The sequence below is a fragment of the Sorex araneus genome, chromosome 8 (assembly GCF_027595985.1).
Source record: "Sorex araneus isolate mSorAra2 chromosome 8, mSorAra2.pri, whole genome shotgun sequence".
Lineage (NCBI taxonomy): Eukaryota > Metazoa > Chordata > Mammalia > Eulipotyphla > Soricidae > Sorex > Sorex araneus.
Genome location: NC_073309.1, coordinates 27,377,801 through 27,396,662, shown reverse-complemented (window position 1 = coordinate 27,396,662; position 18,862 = coordinate 27,377,801). Strand labels below are relative to the sequence as shown.

The window sequence follows — 18,862 nt, the reverse complement described above, 5'->3', positions numbered from 1 at the left end:
TGCGGGGCTCTCCGAGAGGGGCGGAGGAATCGAACACCGGTTGGCCCCGTGAAAGGCAAACGCCCTACCCGCTGTGCTATGGCTCCTGCCACTTAGAGTGACGATGAGTAACATTTGTACATTGAACTTCCTAAAGAAAAATGTTGCTCAAAAAACTCAGATTCTTAATTCAAAAGGAAGCCCTAAAAATGCGCAATTCAACTGAGTACCCCAAGCTCCTGCGGAGTGCTGTACAAAACCTGCGTCACAGTCCTCCGCTCCCTCAGCTGCAGAAACCTCACCTTACCTCAGCCGTCCACACACACAGAGGCATGCTCTTGTTCAGGTCACCCGCCATCCAGATTTCTCACAACAAATTTTCTTAAAAGAACTACATGGCTGAGACTTCAAGATCATAATTTCTGATTAAGACACCACAGGACAAAATGCTAGATCAATAACTAGGCATGAGAACAAATGTTATCAGTAGGAAAGAATCTTTTCCCAGAAAGCTGAATTCTAATGTATGGGGTGTTTTAAACGGGAGAGAAATAAGGGGTTGTCTATCATCCAAGGTATCTATGACCTAAGGGCTGAATTTAATTCTTTCTCTCTTATTTTTCGTGAAGCAAAACAGATTTAAAGACATTTACTCAGAGGAATGCAAGGGGAGAGGAAGAGAGAGAGATGTGTTCGAGAGAGAACAGGACATCTCCAGAGGGGAAAAAGCTGAGAATACAACTCTTATATTGAGAGGTGGGCCCATCTCCAGGGTAGAGAATGACCCTCATTTAAAAAAAAAAAATTTCGTAGGGAATGAAAGGGTGAGAAGTAATGGAAGAATAGGGGTCAGGGCTATGGTTATATTGATGATGTGGGTGAGCAATATAGCTATATACACAAAGCACATACCCAATGACATAAAAGCATGATACATAAGCTTCTGCCACCAAGATCTGATCCCACCCTGTCAAGGTGGGGGAAGGGGTGGCAGTAAGACAAGGATAAAACAGCAGGTAATGGTGTATGGGAACACTGGTACGGGGAAGTTGACACTGGTGGTAGGACTATTGAAATATTATATGCTCAACTATCAATAATTTTGTAAATCATGGTTCTTTATAAATAAAATTATAAAAAAATTAAAATGAAAAATAAACATTCAAAACCTCATTCCCCTCCCTCCCCCCAAAAAAATCCTTCTCCTCTTCTCTCTACACCAGATACGGTTTCTGGCCTGCCTCTCTCCGTAACAGTCTTCAACATCACTCTAAGCCACAGTCACTTGTCTTCTATAATCACTATTCTTCCCACTAGTCTATCAAAATTCCTTTAGCTTGATTTGGTTTGCCTTCACTTGGTTTCTCTCCTAACAAGCCTGCAGACTCAAGGAATATAAGGGATGGGGCGGCATAAATCGCAATCCGCCATCTTCTACCTACTTGAGGAAGAGTATTTCCAAAATGTCTAACTTTGAAGAGGAGCTCCGATGATCAAAGCAGTGTAGATCATAACTAGTGTTTTCTAGAATTCTAAAACAAGGAATAAAAGCCAGATCTAGCATAGCTCTGACCCCAATCATGATTAGAAACCTATTAAATCAGAACCAGATTTAACTAGAGACACTATTTGAGAATTGTTACTACAGAGTGGAGCTATTCTGCTACCAAGAAAGTTATTTATTATCAACAACCAGCCTTTGAGGAACATGGGAGAAAGTGATTTTAAATTAGTATTTTCAGAAACAACTAATACCTCTAAGTAACGTGCAAAACTATTAAAACAGACAACACATACATTGGTCTATAACCAATGCAATAACCCACAGCAAAACTCTTAACATTTAAGAAACCTCACCAGCTTTTCTCTAAGGATTTTGCTTTTGCTTCATGTGGTAACTTTGATACTTGATGTGCAGAGTCTTTGCTGTCAAGATATAAGACACAACAATATATCCTGCAGGCCAGCAGGATGTATTTGTATCTATTATGCATAGTAGATGAATTTCACGTTATTAACGTTAATTTTTAAAATATGTATGTTTTGGGTATGTGGATTTTTTATCAACTACAAGCAGTACAAGGCTGTCTTATGCATTAGTGACATAATTTTAAAAGTGAGTCAAGGTGAACAATTTAAGTAAATATTTATACTGATGGTAGCTACATATGGCCAAAACGAAGGTTGTAAGACTGAAAAAGAACTGCTACAAATCAAGACATGAGTGTGTGTTTTAAAAAGAAAATGACAGTTTATAAGGACAATCTTTGGAGGCAGTGGAGCACAGATTAAATTGAAGGTGGAAGGGTATCAAGTAGAGTCTAAGAAGAACCGTTTCTCTAGCAGAAGCTGGACTATGATAGACTAGGTAAGGATGCTCGGGATAAGAAACAAAAAGACAAGTAAAAGAGAAGGATGGGGAAATGAGGATGACATGATGATCTTTGTACTGAGAAGAGGAAAGACCCAGTGATCAAAATGAGCTTTTTGTACATAGAAAGGATGAGGGAAGGGCTGGAGAGAGAGCACAGTGGTTAGGGTGCTCGCCTTACAACACTATCAATCTATGGAGCCTCAATTCCCAGCACCCCGTATGGTCCCCAACGCCCCATCAGGAATGCAGAGGCAAGAGCAAGCCCTGATCACTGGTAGGTCTGAGAAAGGAGAGAAAAGGAAGGGAGGAAAAAGCATGACAAAAGGTGAAGAGGAACTCTGAAGGCAAAGGCAATGCAGGTTTCCATATAGTTCACACTGGACTTGAACTGATAGCAGATAGAAAGACACCCCCTACAGGAAATTAAAAAAAATGTAGGTCAATCTCAGGTGAAGATTTTAGACATTGGGGCAGGTTGCAAATACAGACACAACTTTCCACACCTCCTAGATCCATGTTCCTTTGTAATGTGATTGTTGTAGCCCTTCCCATTTCTTCTCCCCTGAATATGGACTCCTTGTACGACTTGCTGTGGGTCAGCTAAATGTCGCAGAAGGAACACTGTTAACACTTTTGAACCTTAGCTCAAAAGTCAAGAGCTCTTATATACACCTCAGCATACTGGAAGTGAAGAACTACATACAGGAGAAATGAGATAGATTAACAGGCAGCCAGGCTCCATTAGCAAACTCCCCAGCCGACATGGGATGGCCAGCACACACAAAAGGGAATGAGCTAGAGCACCTGCACCTGTGAGCCCAAGATGTATTGCTGACTTGCAGAAGATCATGCAAAATGTACTGGTTGTTTTAAATCACAAAGTTAGTTTGTTATACGCAGCAACAGATGATTGATGCAACACAAGAGTAAACCACTATAGGCAGAATCCACATAGAAAAAGAATCCACATGCAAAGAAAAAACAAATACCAAAGCAAAAGAGCAAGACACCAAAATTTGAGAAAATATTTCTCACTGCCTGTGATGATGAGGAGGGAGGGCAGCACACTGAGGAGGGACCAAAAGCTAGGAGACGCTCTTCAATATAAAATATTATGGAGGGGGCTGGAGCAATAGCACAGAGGGTAGGGCATTTGCCTTGCACGCAGCCAACCCAGGTTCGATTCCCAGCATTCCATATGGTCCCCTGAGCACCACCAGGAGTAATTCCTGAGTGTACAGCCAGGAATAACCCCCGTGCATTGCTGGGTGTGACCCAAAAAGCAAAATAAAATAAAATAAAATAAAATAAAATATTATGGAACAGATACATGGGAGAGAGGGAGATTAAAAAAATGGGGGGGAGGGGAGCCATAGAATGGGCAGTTGCTAGCACACCCCAGAACTTGAAGCAGCGTCTAGACCGAAGTACGCACCCCGTGTTCTTGCATGAATCAAGTCTGATCTGACAAGACAGAGCTGACTAGACAGAATATGAAGTTTTAGTTATATAAGAGAGACACAGACTGCAGGGTATGAAGGGATCCTAGACAGAGAGCCCCGAGGTAACCCAGGAACTTGCTAGCAATGCCAACTCTTCATCTTGAGTCACTCTATTTTGCATGTCCTTTCAAGGCCCCAGAGATAAGCAAAGTCTCAAGTGTCCATTTGCTGCTGACACATCTCCTACAACCTCCCTAACACTTGTCAATCTCTTTTTGCAAGATAGAGCAGAGCTTCAGGCAAGCGAGGTCTCAGGTGAGCTTTCACTACTCCCCATGTACCCCCAGCTACCCTCCCCGTGTGTTTATTTTTAGGATTTTCTTCTTTGTATGCAAAGTGATAGCATGTTCCATTGGTGGCAGCCTTCATTTTACATGAATTGGAGATGAGGGAATCTGACTGAGAAACAAAAATAGAAAGCACATTATAACGTAGATTGAGTCAGGAGAGAGCGAAAGTTGTGAAGAGAGGTGGCACCCAACCAACTGAAGACTGGGCAACGTACTGTGAAAGAAAGATATCTAGGCATGCTGACAGTAGGAAGGAACAGAACAATGGAGAGAGGGTCATCTGCAGACCAGGAGTCAGCCTTCAGAAAAGAGAAACCCTGCTGGAAGCCTTTATCCCGAAGTGTAGACCAAACACTCTCTTCTGGGTCTGGGTAAGAATTGGTTTCTGTTTTGTTTTGCTTTGCTTTGCTTTTGTTTTGGAGCCAACCTAAGGGTGCTCAGGCCTTACTCCTGGCTGTATTTTCAGGGATCACTCCTGGTGCTGCTCAGGGGACCATCTGGGACGCTGGGGATTAAACACAAATCAGCTGCTTGCAAGGTAAGCACCCTATCTGGAATGCTGTTGCTCTGGCCCTGGTTTCTGATTTTAGAGGAGGATGGATAGAATCAATTTCTGTTCTTGCTATCAATGTTCCTCATAAAAGTGAAAGCTGATCATTCCCTTCTTGGGGCAGGGGGACAGGGTGATTTAGAGAGGCCTAAGCCTGGTGATATTCTAGGTCTGTGCTCAGGAGAGCCCTCTGATAGTTCTCAGGGGACCATATGTCATCCCAGTCATGGAACCAGGTTGGTCACATGCAGGTAAGCATCTTATTCTCTTTCCAGGAATAACTGCTCCCCCCCTCAACCCCGCCCCAACCCTGGCCATCTCTTTGTTTTTTTTTCTTTTGGGGGCACACCTGGCGATGTTCAGGGGTTACTCCTGGCTCTGCACTCAGGAATCACTCCTGGCAGTGCTTAGGGGACCATATGGGATGCCAGGGATTGAACCAGGGTCAGCTGTGTGCAAGGCAAAAGCCCTTCCCGCTATTGCTCCGGCCCTCAACCCTCTCTAGGACTGAGAAAAAGATGGGTCTGTCTGGGACTTGCAAAGAATGAGAAGATGAAGAGATGAACAAAAGGATCACACAATCTCTACAGCTTTAATTTTTAGTGAGGAAAACAGGGTTTGGGTTCGAGGAGTTGAAAAATGATACTGACTTGGACTGGCTTTAATTCAGACTGAGAGAAAAGGGCCGCAGGTTGACTGCCGAGGGGAATTAGCTGACGTGTCTTGTGTCCTATAAGCTGTGAAAACAAGGGTTAATAAAAGGGACCAGTGGATTAAGTGCAGAAAAAAGTGCACAGAGAACTTCAGTCTATGGGGAAGGAGGCGCAGTTGGGGTAAAGTTGGGTTACAGTTGTGAGAAATCAGAGGTAAACTGGGTTTGATAAAAAGAAAAAAAATGTGAAAACATGGGGTTGGAGAGATAGGACTAGAGGTAGGGCAGTTGCTTTGCATGCAACTGACCCAGATTTGATCCCTTGAATCCCATATGGCTGTTCCCCCGAGCACCACCAGAATTAATTCCTGAGTTCAGAGCCAGGAGTAACTCCTGAGCAGCGCAACCCCCAAAAAGAAAAAAAAAAATCTATGTTTTTTTTTATAGTCTAGATTTTAAACACGGACCAATGTTCAAAACTTTAGAACTTGAAAAATGGCAATAGAAAAACTCAGAAGGTCTTTTGAAAAGAAATTTGAGCCTAAAATATAGATAATCAATTAAAATTAGGACATACGGATTTGCAGTCCCTGCAAAGAACATAAATCACCAGATATTTTAAGCATGCCCAAAATAAAACTTCCAAACTGAAGAAAGGACAGAAAAGTTATTCTCCTGATGAATCGAGCTTCCAAAGAGAGGTCTTCCAAACAGACCCTTCAAGGAGGGATTGAAAACTAAAATACTGAATGCAGCTTATCAAACACTACTGTATGTCCATCCATTCTCTTTCTTTCATATAACTGAAGGGTTAGCTGGGGACATGAATAGCCAATGTTATATTAAGCAATATAACACCAAAGCAGGCACATCATACATTTATGCAAAGATCAAATTGGATCTGTATATGCACTTATTCACCTCCTGTTTAATCCTTACCACATTTTGTCTGATGTGTGAAGTACGTTCTAGATGTTAGTTATAGAGAGGCACCAAAGCAGACAGATCCTACCCTCCTGGAGTTTACATTCCAGTGCAAAGAGGTAAACAAGAAATATATAACCAAAAGGGTAAACAAAATTGCAAAAACAGATGCAAGCTGTGGAAAGGCTAATGAAGACAGGCAAACTGTGAATGAGGGGTGGGAAAAAAGAACACCTGAAATAGATACTTTTTAATGGCCATATTATGTCTGAAGGTGAGATGGCCTCCAACCTGAAGGCTGACATCTTGGGCAAGAAGGAAGAGCAATGGTAAAAGATAAGATAAAGGGAGGGTTTTGTCCTCAAATCTCCTCTGGTAGTATCCTGAACGTATCTTCTCACACTTACCTTACCTGGCCTCTCCTAGTACCTACTAAACAAAACCACAGCTCTTTCACCTGATGTTTTTGTCCTTCCACAACTTGGTATCAGTCAACCACAATTCCCACCACAGGACAATTTTAAACAGATGTCACTCATCTCTGAACACTGTGTCCTGGGACATCAGGACAGATCTCTCCTGTATCTCTGTCAGGGTATTACAGCTCATGCACAAAACCACGCCTGAAATTCCTTTATCACTTTTGTCCACACCTCCATTTTTTTGGTCCATTCTCAGCCTAATGGAAAGCTTTTACCTGACCACCCCATCATGGGATCCCTCTTCTAATGCGCTCTCAAACACTTTCAACCACACCATCCATTGATATCAGATATCTCTGCTTGAGTCAGATGTCTATCAGTATAGCATTTTTCCTTTACACACACACACACACACACACACATTCATGCAAACTCAAGATGTACATACCTGATCCTCTACCAACCAGAGATTTCACAAAGGCAGACCATAGTTTTGTTTGTTTTGGGACCACACTGCTTGATCAGGGCTTATTCCTGGCTCTGTACTCAGGGATCCCTCCTGTGGGGCCCCAGGGCTTATGGGATGCCAGGGATCAAATCCAGGTTCGTCATGTGTAAGGCAAACATTCTACCTACTGCACTATTGCTCCGGGAGCAATGACAGACCACTTCTAATGTTCACCCTAAAAAAATGGCATTCTTAACAAGCACTGGATTAACAATCATGATATATGTCTAACAAGCAGGAGCTACTTTTGGCTTGCATTAAAGAGCAATGGTAAAAAATGACAACTCAAGCCCTCAGAAATCTCCCAGATTATCAGGCTTTTTTGCCATTGACCATCTACATGAATTTTTCTCCATCAACCCCCACTTTCCCTCATTGTGATACCAGCACTTTCTTCTCTAGAGAACCACCATTTCTGGTGACTCTGAGCTCATGTGGTTTCCACAGACATGACAGCACCCACTCTTCTGGGATGGAGAGAAGTGACTTTTTATCTGGTTGTGAGACTCAAGTCCGTCCAGAGACTCAATCCAGAGACTCTCCTAAAACTAGTGAAAGAGAGTCTCTGTCTTGCAGGCTGAGCTGTGGGAACATTAGCTGGAAGCTGTTCCTTGCGTCTTCCTACAACCCAGTCCAGTCTAAGCAAAGCAGCAGCCAATCCCATGCAAGCAGTGCTAGCAGAAAAAGGCTCAACAACAGTCCTTAAAACTCCTCACTGATATTCTGGGGGTGAAAATAATATGGACCCTTTTGTATATATTTCACCCAGTTCAAACTCTTTTTCCAGTAGTAATCAATGGAATTTTGACTGTTAGTACAGCAGTTCATTAACTTCTCCATATGTTTTGTAAGAGAATTTTAATAGAACTTTTAGAATAAACTAAATATTAAGTGTTAAATTTCCTTTTAAGTTATAAAGGAGCAAATAAGTCTATTTGGTATGATTTTTCCAGTGGCCAGTATTTCTAGATCTAACCTATCTGTTTTCAGGAAAAGCAATTTTCAACCCATATTTCATAAAAGGTACCTAATCAGGTCTACTTTGTATGCCAAAAAGATTCTTCAAAAATAAAGGGCAAAACTTTTATTATTTTTTGGCTCAGCAAAATACCTGGCTCATCACCAAGTAGTTGCAGAAGTTGCTGAAACACCTTCAAAATATGGTAGTTACTTACATTTCATCATATTAAATATTTTCTAAAAACTCACTTGCATCACCGTATTTAATATAATGCTTCATAATGTAGAAATGTCCACAAAACTGGCAACATTTGGAACAGATGGATCCAGCTTAAAGCATCTATCTCCTCCAAAATAATGGCTCTAATTCACTCAACCATGTATTTAGAGGGAAATCCAAATACTTCTTGATTTTAGTCAATTTGCTTAACATGTAGATTATCAAAACATTTCCATTTTTCTTTTTTAAACAAAGTGATGTTAAATTAATATTAAGTACGGAATGCCTGTCATACAACAAGACCATTTTCCAATCGCTGACATGTTTTACACAAGCACGGAACATATTTAAGAGAGCACAGCCTCCCTGAGGAAGGGATTAAGGATACAAACCTAGGCAACAAAGAAACTAAAATGATCTACTACAAAGAGAGAAGATAAAACCTGTCAGAAGCTCATGCAGACCTTGAACAAAAGCTTCTACTCCTTATATTTTAAACAGGTTTTCTTTCTTAAAGGACTGAATTTTGAACACCTTCAAAATATATTGAGTTTGTAAGTATACTTAGAAAAAAAATTCCACCCTTATTAATATACTCAAAACAGATGCTCCCAGATACTTATAACAGTATTAACATGTCACAAAATCCAATTTGAAACTGCACCTGTTACATAAAAAAAAAACAAACATGAAATGTTTTAATTCATAAATGGCTAATATGTTTGATGTCTCTGTGGGACTACTCCGCCAAAATAAGCTTTAAAAACAGCTTCCTTTTTGAATTTCAATCCTGCTTCTCCTCTGATTTTTCTGCTTCCGTTCAAGGTTCGCTCGTCTCCAAGCTCAAACATCCTAAGCCTCCCTGCCTCCTCTTCCTCCCTTCCTAAATTAAAGACACTCTGTCCAGGGTCTCCTCTTCCACCCATAGTCACATCTCCATAGTGCAAATCCTTCCCATGCTTTATCTCAATCAGGTGATGGCATCTTCCCAGGTACTGCATCACATCTCACGGGTCTCTACACTAATCTAGTCAAAAGGTTAGACCCAGCTGCACAAAGTACAACTCCAACCAAACTACCAGTACACTAAAATTCTTCTTGCACCCAGTAGAGGATATTGTAGGCTGCCTTTGCAACTAGAAACACAGTTGACTAACAAGTGCTTTTCCATGCTAATGTAACATGGTATCATTTATGCTCATGTAACATTAGACCACCACCTGCCACAGATCCACCAGCCCCCACCCCAGCCCCATGCCTGGGAATCACACTGGATTGGTCTAAGCAATTTCCTTCAACACTGAATGGCCTAGCCTCAGGCATGTGACCCACTTCTATTAGATAAGATTTTTTGTTAAAGTCTAGAGAAACTGTTTCAAAAATCTCTTCTTGATAAGAGAGGTACAGAAGGAGAGTGTGATCTTTTGCAATCACTCTTACCAACGCCACTGCACAGCTTCCCACTGTACACATGTACCCTGAACTACAGGCACCAATCTGTGAACACGGGCCGAGAATGCTGCAACTCCCAGAAGGACAGGGTTAAAAAGGAGGAAATATCAAAAAGGGCCCTGAACGACATCACAGAACCATCCAAAAGTGTCTGAGACCATCTATCCAACGACTTCTGTGTAAGTAAACAGATGTCTTATATGGTCTACACTATTGTTTGTCTGGGTGTTTAGTTACATGCAGCCTGTCCTCAGAAGGCCTTCTGTACCCAGGGTTCCGCCTAGCATGGCCTACAGACTCACAACATCCGGTCACCCGAGAGCTCCACACTGACCTGTGTTTTACACTCTCTAGAGGTCAAGTTCAACAGTGTGTTGTAAACAGCTCTCCAGGTGATGCTTGTGCATGCCAAATATAACGCTCAAGATGACCACACATTACTTTGTTTTTCTGTTTCATCGGCTACTAACCTTCACACTTAAAGGACTGCTGAGAGTATATTTCTCCAAAGACCATGACCCCCCTGGCACTTACGTCTGAGCATTACGCACTGCTCATTCAACCCTTCTTAATCACAGTTTTCAAACTCAAAGTCCCTCTGGAATCTGACAGAAGGCTACAGTGGCTGCAGAGAACCCGGATGAGCTGTGGAAAGTTTGTCTGCCGAAATCACAGGACATCACCAATACAGGGTGTGAGCCCACCACTACCAAATCGATGATCATTTCTACAGAACATCTGGAAATCCAGATTTGTGGACAAGATATTTTGATGCAGATTAAATAAAACAAGTTCTCAGTGGGGATTCAGCCTCCACCTGAAGGAGAGTGTTCTTAAAATATCTACACTACTTTGGCCGACCCGGGTTCGATTCCTCTGTACCTCTCAGAGAGCCTGGCAAGCTACCGAGAGTATCCTACCCACACAGCAGAGCCTGGCAAGCTACCTGTGGTGTATTCAATATGCCAAAAACAGTAACAACAATTCTCACAATGAAGACGTTACTGGTGCCCACTCAAGCAAATCGATGAACACCGGGACTGACAGTGCTACTTTGAGTATTACAGCCACAAACATTCCACCGATTTCATCTCAAATGAGTGAAATAAATTTTCTTTGGTTAACTATATGCTAGTAGGACTGAGCATAGGAATGCCATCACCACAACACAGGTTAGAAAAATGGAGACTTTGTAGACCTCTAGTTAGCATCACTAGGCCATTTTGTCCATTAGTTCCTATGAACCAGACACTTAGAACTCCAAGTTTTGCAAGAGCCAACAGAGATGTCAAATATGAGAGGTACCAGGGATAGAGTAGTTCTAGGGCAACTATCTGTCATTCTATCTGACATGCATTAGGCTCCAAGTTCCATCCTGAGCACCTGAATGCAGCCCTAAAGATGACCAACCACCTCTAAGGTGGCCCTAGTAACCCAATCATGCCAGGCCAGAGAGAGCATCACCACATCACCAGACCCAATCATTGAATACCCCAGCCTGGTCAGCCACGTGTCGCTGGGGATCAGCCAAGTAGCCCCAGATCCCTGTGCACTGCTTGAGGTGCCTCTCAAAAACTTAAAAAAAAAAAAAACTGAATCAAGAACAAATTTATTGACCACACAACAGATACTATGAAACCACACATCACTGTATCACCATCATCCTGTTGCACATCGATTTGCTCCAGCAGGCACCAGTAACGTCTTCACTGTGAGACTTGTTGCTACTGTTTTGGGCATATCGAATATGCCACGGGGAGCTTGCCAGGCTCTGCCATGTGGACGAGATATGGCATCAAAGCAAGGGTATTGAAAGGCCCAGGAGTCCAAGAAACTATGGCACATACACAGAGTGGAATACGACTCAGCTAGCAGAAAACACAAAATCATGCAACTTGCAGCTACCCGGACGAATCTGGAGAGTATCATGTTGAGCCAAGGGAGACAAAGGAGAAGGACAGAAACAGAATGATCTCCCTCTCTCTGTGGGACACAAAGAACCATAGGGGGAAATGCTCAAAGGCAACAGAAACTGAGAAGCAGACTACAGGAGGAAGCTTACCCTGGCTGCTGGCCTGGAGGGGAATAGGATGGGCAGGGAAAGACACAGGGCCAATGGTGGAGGAAAATGGACACTGGTGGAGAGCGGGATACTAGAATGTTTTATGTGTGAAACAGTATTGGTGCCTAAAATTAGAAAAAGAAAAATTTAAATGTCCGAGGCCAGCAAGACAAATCAACGAGTTGAGCGTGCAGCTTTCCATGTGCGAATCCTGGGTTTGAACCTGGATTTCACATGGTTCCAGAGTCTAAAGCACCAAGGAGTCAACCCTAAGCGCAACACTCCAGAGCACAAATGTTCAATGGGAACCAACCCTTCTACTTGGACTATAAAAGTAACACTAATAGATGTTTGGATACAAAACACGGATATGTCATGTAATTACCCTTAACCCAGATATGATGTATCACACTAAACATAGGAGGTTTTAGTGTGATAAATGCATTTCAATGTCTTGACATCACATGGAGAACAATAGTGCTCAGAACCTACCAAATTCCTAAAAAAGACCCTTTGTGCCAACCTGAGACCCCTCTGTTGCCTTCTTTACAGAAATCACAAATTTCTTCTCCTTTGATCCTTAGAGATACAATTTAACTATCCAAATGTTTGGAAACAGCCATGCGAAGGCAGAATGCTAAGCTTAAAATAAATTTTTCCATCAAGACTGCACACTGAACATGGCAATCATTAAAAACTCTGCTCCCCAGGTCCCTTTCCCTTAGGGATGAGACCAGGCAGAAGTTATCTTTCACAAGTTCCCACCCACAACAATTTATCAGTCGTGGCTAATTTATAGCAAGTGCTAAGAACTCACTATTTTAGGACCATTTTGGAAACATTCTGTGAGTTAATAAATTTTCTAGCTATTCCATCTTGTTCACTTAGTTTTCTTTCTACTCCTGAGGTTTGGAGCAAGGGAAGAAGTCAGGGTTTTATTATCTAGAACAGGGGTCAGCAAACTTTTTCTTTCAAGGGCAAAAAGTCAATATTGAAGCTTTGGAGGCCACCGACTTTGTCACAACTTCTCTGAATTCTGCCAACACGGTGGGAATGTGGCAACAGACAATACATAAGCACAAGAGTGGGCTATGTTCCAGTAAAACTTTCTTTATAGACACAAATGCAAATGACATGTCATTTTCAGTCATGAATATTCTTCCTTTGATTTTTTTTCAACCATGTAAAAATGTAAGAAGCATCTTTAACTTACAAACCATACACGAACAGGCAGCAGGCCAGCTGTGACCTATGGGCTGCAGTCTGCCAACGCCTGATCTATAACTATTCCATTGACTTGAAACCGTAAAATTAACAAGTGAAAGAATTCAAATGATCAGATTAGAAGGATATTGAATGTGGTTAGATTCCACTTGCTCCATTCACTCGACTGCACTGATAGACATGAGAGTGGAACTGTCTATAGAAGTGAATATAAATCGTCCCTTGACTTATCAAAAAAATGATTTTTGAATCTTCATTTGCATGAGCTTGTGTGAAAAAAAAAATCTTCTAAAAGAATAAACACTTAAGCATATTTCGGGGTAGGGGGTGTCCCACAGTGATTTTAATTATGATAAATTTGTTGCCAGCATTTACATTTCAGGAAAATTCACTTAAAATCAGATTATTATTGTCCTGAAAGAATGTGAAGAGACTGAGCATGAATGTTGGCCTGAGAACAACCTGGGGCTGAACGAGGCTGTCGTGCAAATGCCACAGCCACGTGCAGGTCCACAGAGGACATGGCTGTCCTTATAAACACTCTTGAGGGGTCCTCAGAAAAACTTCATTCTCTTTCACCATGTGACTTTAACACCTTGATTGAAGATCTGACATGGAAATCATTCCATCTGCTCTCAAAATTCAACACCCCCATAATCCTGACCCTAGATATAAAATCATTAGTACTACTATTCTTAAAGGTATCAGTTTAAGAATAGTTCCAATCAAACCCTCTCTCAGGATGTCTCAATCTGAAACAGAGTCTCCAAGAAGAAAGACAAGTGGCAAGTTATCCTTCGAGTTCTCTTACCTTTCAAGCTAACCTAGGCAGTCCCCACTGAGCTGGAGTGAAAGCGCTCATCATAAAATGTCTCAATTATACAAACAGATCAATAATAATTAGAAAGCATGGTTTATATTAAACTATTCTATAAAAAAAAAAGGTAAGAAGTCTGAAAGGAAGTGGTAGGCTCTCCTAAAAAAAGAAACCTAACTAGAGTTTACATTATGTTCATGATTAGCCTATGATTATATAGTCAAACTGTTCATCATGAACACTTTTTCAATTCCTTATATACCATGCTGAATATCTTGGTTAATTTTGGGTAGAAAACTTGTGACAACTATATGCCAACTGACAGGTTGCCTATTACATAGTTAAGACTGGTGAGCACTGTAAAAAGGGAAATTCCAGATTTGTAGACAATGGGTCACCAATTCACTTGAGCAATGTATGCCCTTAAATAGATGGATAGACAGATTTTAATTTAGCACCCCAGAAAAAGAAATGTTCAAACAGTAGATTTTCCACTTGAAATTAAAATGGAAATTAGCCCTTACAAAATAGAGATGACTTTAAGTTTATACATCAGTGGCTGGTTCATGAATTATTAACTGATTTTAATGATCCTGGCTATATTTTATTTGAAGTTATTCTCCTACTTGCAACGACTTTTGAACTCTCAAAACTCTTTCATCCATTCTCCATAGACTGAGTACACTTTCATGAGTGCTGACATTTAAAAAGGATCCATATACACACAGAATGAGAAGATAATACACATGCATATAATTTATACAAAGAACTCTGGTCATTTGTTAAAAAGAGAAATGAATGAAACCCTATTATTCACGGTTTGTAAATAAACTTAAAGATAAGCACTAACTTCTCACTTGTTAAGGCTGGAACAGAGGGTTCTAAAGTTTCTTGTAAAGTTTCCCAGATAGTCATTAAAACAAGAAAAGGGCAGAAACACACCTCTTATAAATTCATCATTTGGGGTAGAAACACAGTTTCTTGTATATTCATCATTTCCCATTACAAAAGATAATACAGGTCATCAGAAGATAAGTATTGAGATTAATAGCAAGTATTTTGAAATATAATAAAGGCATGTCTCTGTTATATGTGTACATTTCTTATAAAAACCTACAACACAAAGCACCATACAGATACACAAGCTTGCTTTTGTGAAACAAAATGCTGTATACCTTTAATTAGCATTATATAATTAACTTTATACCCATAAAGTTAAGATTTCTCTTACACTACATTCTCCCTATACAATTATAGGGAATAAAGCTGGACTTTATTTATTCCCATTCCTGAACTTAAGACTATGAGAATCAAGGCTTCTGGCTGAGTTTAAAAATCATCACGATGACTAAGAGAATAAAGTCTAAGACTAAGAGAACTAAGAGAATAAAGTCTTCTGGCAGCCTGCATTTAAAAATTCCCATTCCTGAAATTATGACTAAGAGGATAAAGTCTTCTGACTGAGTTTAAAAATCATTTTTATCTGCAAGGAACTAAAGGCAACTGTCCCTTAATGCCAGTACAATTTGATTTCTACCAAGACTAAATGTGGTGTCTAACTTTGATAACTTGGATACACACAGCACTCATGATGACCAGATTGCTGAATTACTAAGAAACCAAGTTACTGCAGGCAAATAACTGCATTAAGAAAATATGACAGTGAATCCACTTGCATCTCTACTGCTTCAGTTGAACCATCACCTCAATGAATAATGCCACTTTCAATCTTTCTGAAATAAATGTTCTGAGTTTAAAATGACTCAAAATGGCCTTTCTCAAAAAGTAAAAAATGGACACATACAGAACACCCACAATTTCCTCCGGTCCCTTGGAGAACCCTTGGGATCCTCCTGAACAGAGATTTGCCACGCACTGCAGTGACTGGATTAGTACAAAAGGTTTCTATTTTGGTGTCATTGGAGTGTTGCTGATCTTAAATCAGCGAAAGAAGTAGTTACATTAGGCAAGGTAATGGCTTCCAAAAATAAGAGCACGCCAAGCTATACAAGGCTTGCATACACAAGCTAAGTTGTAGGGAGATAAATAATACCCCACTGGAACAATTAGATGGATTCTCAGAAACACTACATACTTAATTAGGCTGCCTAAGTCCCTAACTGAGTATACATGGGGGACTTTTTAAAGCATTTAATAACCGGAGTAAATCCAAAATCAGAGGACAGAAAGCAACCTTTCACTTGGGAGTCTAGAAATAGGCCTTTTCTTGCCTCTCATTCAGTGGCCAAACGGATCACTCTTGGAATTTTGAGAGCGTGGCCGTCCCACCCACGGTCGCAACTTAAAACACGTGGGAACACTTCTCTCTACAGTGGTGGTGGAGAGGCCCGGGTGTGCAGGGCACAGAGCTGGGCTGAGGAAAAAGAGAGACCTTAATGATCTTTTTTTTTTTTTTTTTTTTACAAACTTCAGCACAGGAGTCGGGAAGCGAGTACAAACAGCTAGCAGGGAACAGGCGCCTCCATCAGCCACGGGGCACAGCAAACTGCTACTCACTCCAGATACAATTCCTCCTCTTCCTGTTATTTATTCATTAGTTTTGTATAGCACCTTTCTTTCAGCGGGCTCCCTATTTCCTCCTCTGTTATCCCAGCAATCATAAACAAACTAGGATTTGAAAGAGAAAGGGGGGGAGGAGGAGGAGGAGCCGGGGGAAGGAAAAAGAAAACCCACATTCAAAAGGCACAGGCCATCCAAGAGCTCAGTTCTTTCTCGGAATGTCGCCCTCGGGGTGATGTTTTCTCCAAAGCGTGGCCCTGGGGCCTGCGGGAGGAGCGAGACCGCGGGTGGGTCCGCGCCGCCCCGGCACGAGGGAAGCGGCCGTGGTCGTCGCACGGACTCGTGCCGCCCGGCCCCCGCCACGGGCCCTTCCCAGAGCCACTCGGGGGCACCAGCAGTGCTCGGTGCTCCAAGTTTTGGCGCTGGGGGAGGTGGCCTGACCCAGGTGTGGTGTGGTCTTCAACCTTAATTCCACCCCCCCCCCACACACACACACATACACCCCGCCAACAACAACAGCAACAAAAAGCAAAGCCTACCCCTCCCTAACAAATGAACCTCCTCGCGCTGACCAGTGAGGGGCGGGCACCAGTGGTTCGCGGTCCGAGGCGCCCTGGCCAGCAGGCGGCAAAGGACACCTGCGGGGGTCCCACCACTCCCTCCAGCCCATCCCCAACCCGTCCAGGGCACGCTCAAAAGTTTTTCCTTTTCCCTGCCGAGAGGCTCCAGGTCCACTCCAGTAAGTGGGGATGGACGCGGGTTGGGGGGTTAGGAGGGAGTGTGTGAGTGTGTGAGTGTGTGTGTGTGTGTGTGTGTGTGTGTTTCTGTGTGTTGGGGGCGGGGGGCGGAGGGGGCGAGGTGATCGGACAACGCAATCAGAGGGGCTCCCGCGCTGCCCACCCCACCCCACCCCGCCAGCTAAGGGGGCTGCGACCGTGTCTACTAATAACAACAACAAAGAGTCACATGCGAGTCCCCTCTTTCGGACCTCGGGTTGTTCTTAGCATTTCAGGAGCAGCGCGAAGAGAGTCGGCAGGGTCTGGGGTGGGGAGCTGGATGCGCGGCAGAGTGGGGGTCCGAGAGAGGGGGCAGACAGTGGGAGGAGAGGCGGAGAGGACCAAAAAAAAAAAAAAAACCGGAGGGGTGGTTGGAAGGGGGCAGGAAGAGTAGAGGGAGAGAGAGTTGGCCAGAGATGAAGGCGCGGAGGAAAAGGAGTGGAGAGGGTAGGAAAGGGGGGGGAAGAAAAGTGCAGCCCGCCGTGAACTGGGGTGCGCAGAGCCCCTGGGCTGCAGAGGTGGCCCCCGGCCCGCCGCCCCCCGCCCGGCCCCGGCCCGGTCACCTTGCTGTAGCCGTAGTACCCCAGGCACTGCGCGAAGTCCAGGCCGGCGGGGTCCCCGGCCGCCGCGGGGTAGAACCTCACATCCATGCCGGGGCCGGGCCCGGGGCCGGGGGCCGGGGATGGGGCTGGCCGGGGCCGGTGCCCGCCTCCTCGATGCCGCTAGATCCACCGTCGGGAGCGCCCCGCCGGGCTGGCCCGGGGGCGGCGCGCGGGACTCCGGGCTGGAGGGGCGCACAGACCCGAGCCCGAGGAGCCCGGGAGCCGCGGCCGCCGCACACAAAGGCGCGGCCACGCGAGCCGCGGGAGAGCGGGAGGCAGCCCGGGGGGACGCGCCCCGCCGGGGCGGCAGAGGCAGCGCGGCGCGCGGGCCAGGCGCCCGGGGCGCGGCGCGGGGGGCCCGGGGCGGCGCGGCGAGTTCAGGTGCGCGGGGCGAGGCTGGGACGGCGGCGGCGGCGGCGGCGCTGGCCCCGCTCCTCCTCCTCCTCCTCCCGGGCGGACTGAGGAGAGGAGCCGCGGAGACAAGGGGCCCGGCCCCTCCTCTCTCTCTCTCTCTCTCTCTCTCTCTCCCTCTCCCTCTCCCTCTCCCTCTCCCTCTCTCGCGCTCTCTCTCTCTCCCTCTCTCCCCCCCTCCTGCCGCCGCCGGTCCCCTCCCCGCGCTGCCGCCGCTCCGCCCCTCCCACCGCGGGCAGCTGGCGCGCCGCCCGCCCCGCCGGTGCGCTCCCGGCCGGCCCGCCTCGGGGCGCGCCCACCCCGCCCCGCCCGGCCGGCCCGCGCGCCCCTGCGGCTCACCCCGCGCGGAGCCCCGAGCCCGGCCTCCGCCGAGCCCGGGCCCCTCCGCTTCCCCCCCGCACCTCGCCCCCTTCCCTCTCCGGTCCTCTTTGTCCCCGCGGCCGCGGAGCGCTCCTCGCTCCCCTCCTTGGCCTGGGCCGCTCGGGCCGGCCCGCTGCTCCCGGGGGTCCCCCTTCGGTCCTTCGGATCACCCCCGGCCCGCCACTCGCGCCCCCTCGGCGTCCGCTCCCTCCGTCTTTGCAACGGGCTACCCTCCGCGACCCCATTCTTGCCCCGGT

At 44.7% G+C, this 18,862-nt stretch overlaps 1 protein-coding gene across 2 annotated transcripts in view; it reads right to left on the bottom strand.

Annotated features, from left to right (window-relative positions):
• The window catches only part of TOX3 (TOX high mobility group box family member 3), a 117,407-nt gene extending 99,298 nt beyond the window's left edge, over nt 1-18,109 (bottom strand). Inside the window, exon 1 of one of the 2 annotated variants that reach the window (XM_055145482.1) lies at nt 17,796-18,109. In XM_055145482.1, the coding sequence (XP_055001457.1) occupies nt 17,796-17,882 (87 nt within the window). In that variant the 5' untranslated portion in view covers nt 17,883-18,109. The remainder of the gene's footprint in view (nt 1-17,795) is intronic. The other variant, XM_004600668.3, reaches the window with a different exon arrangement.
• Between the last annotated feature and the right edge of the window lie 753 nt (nt 18,110-18,862).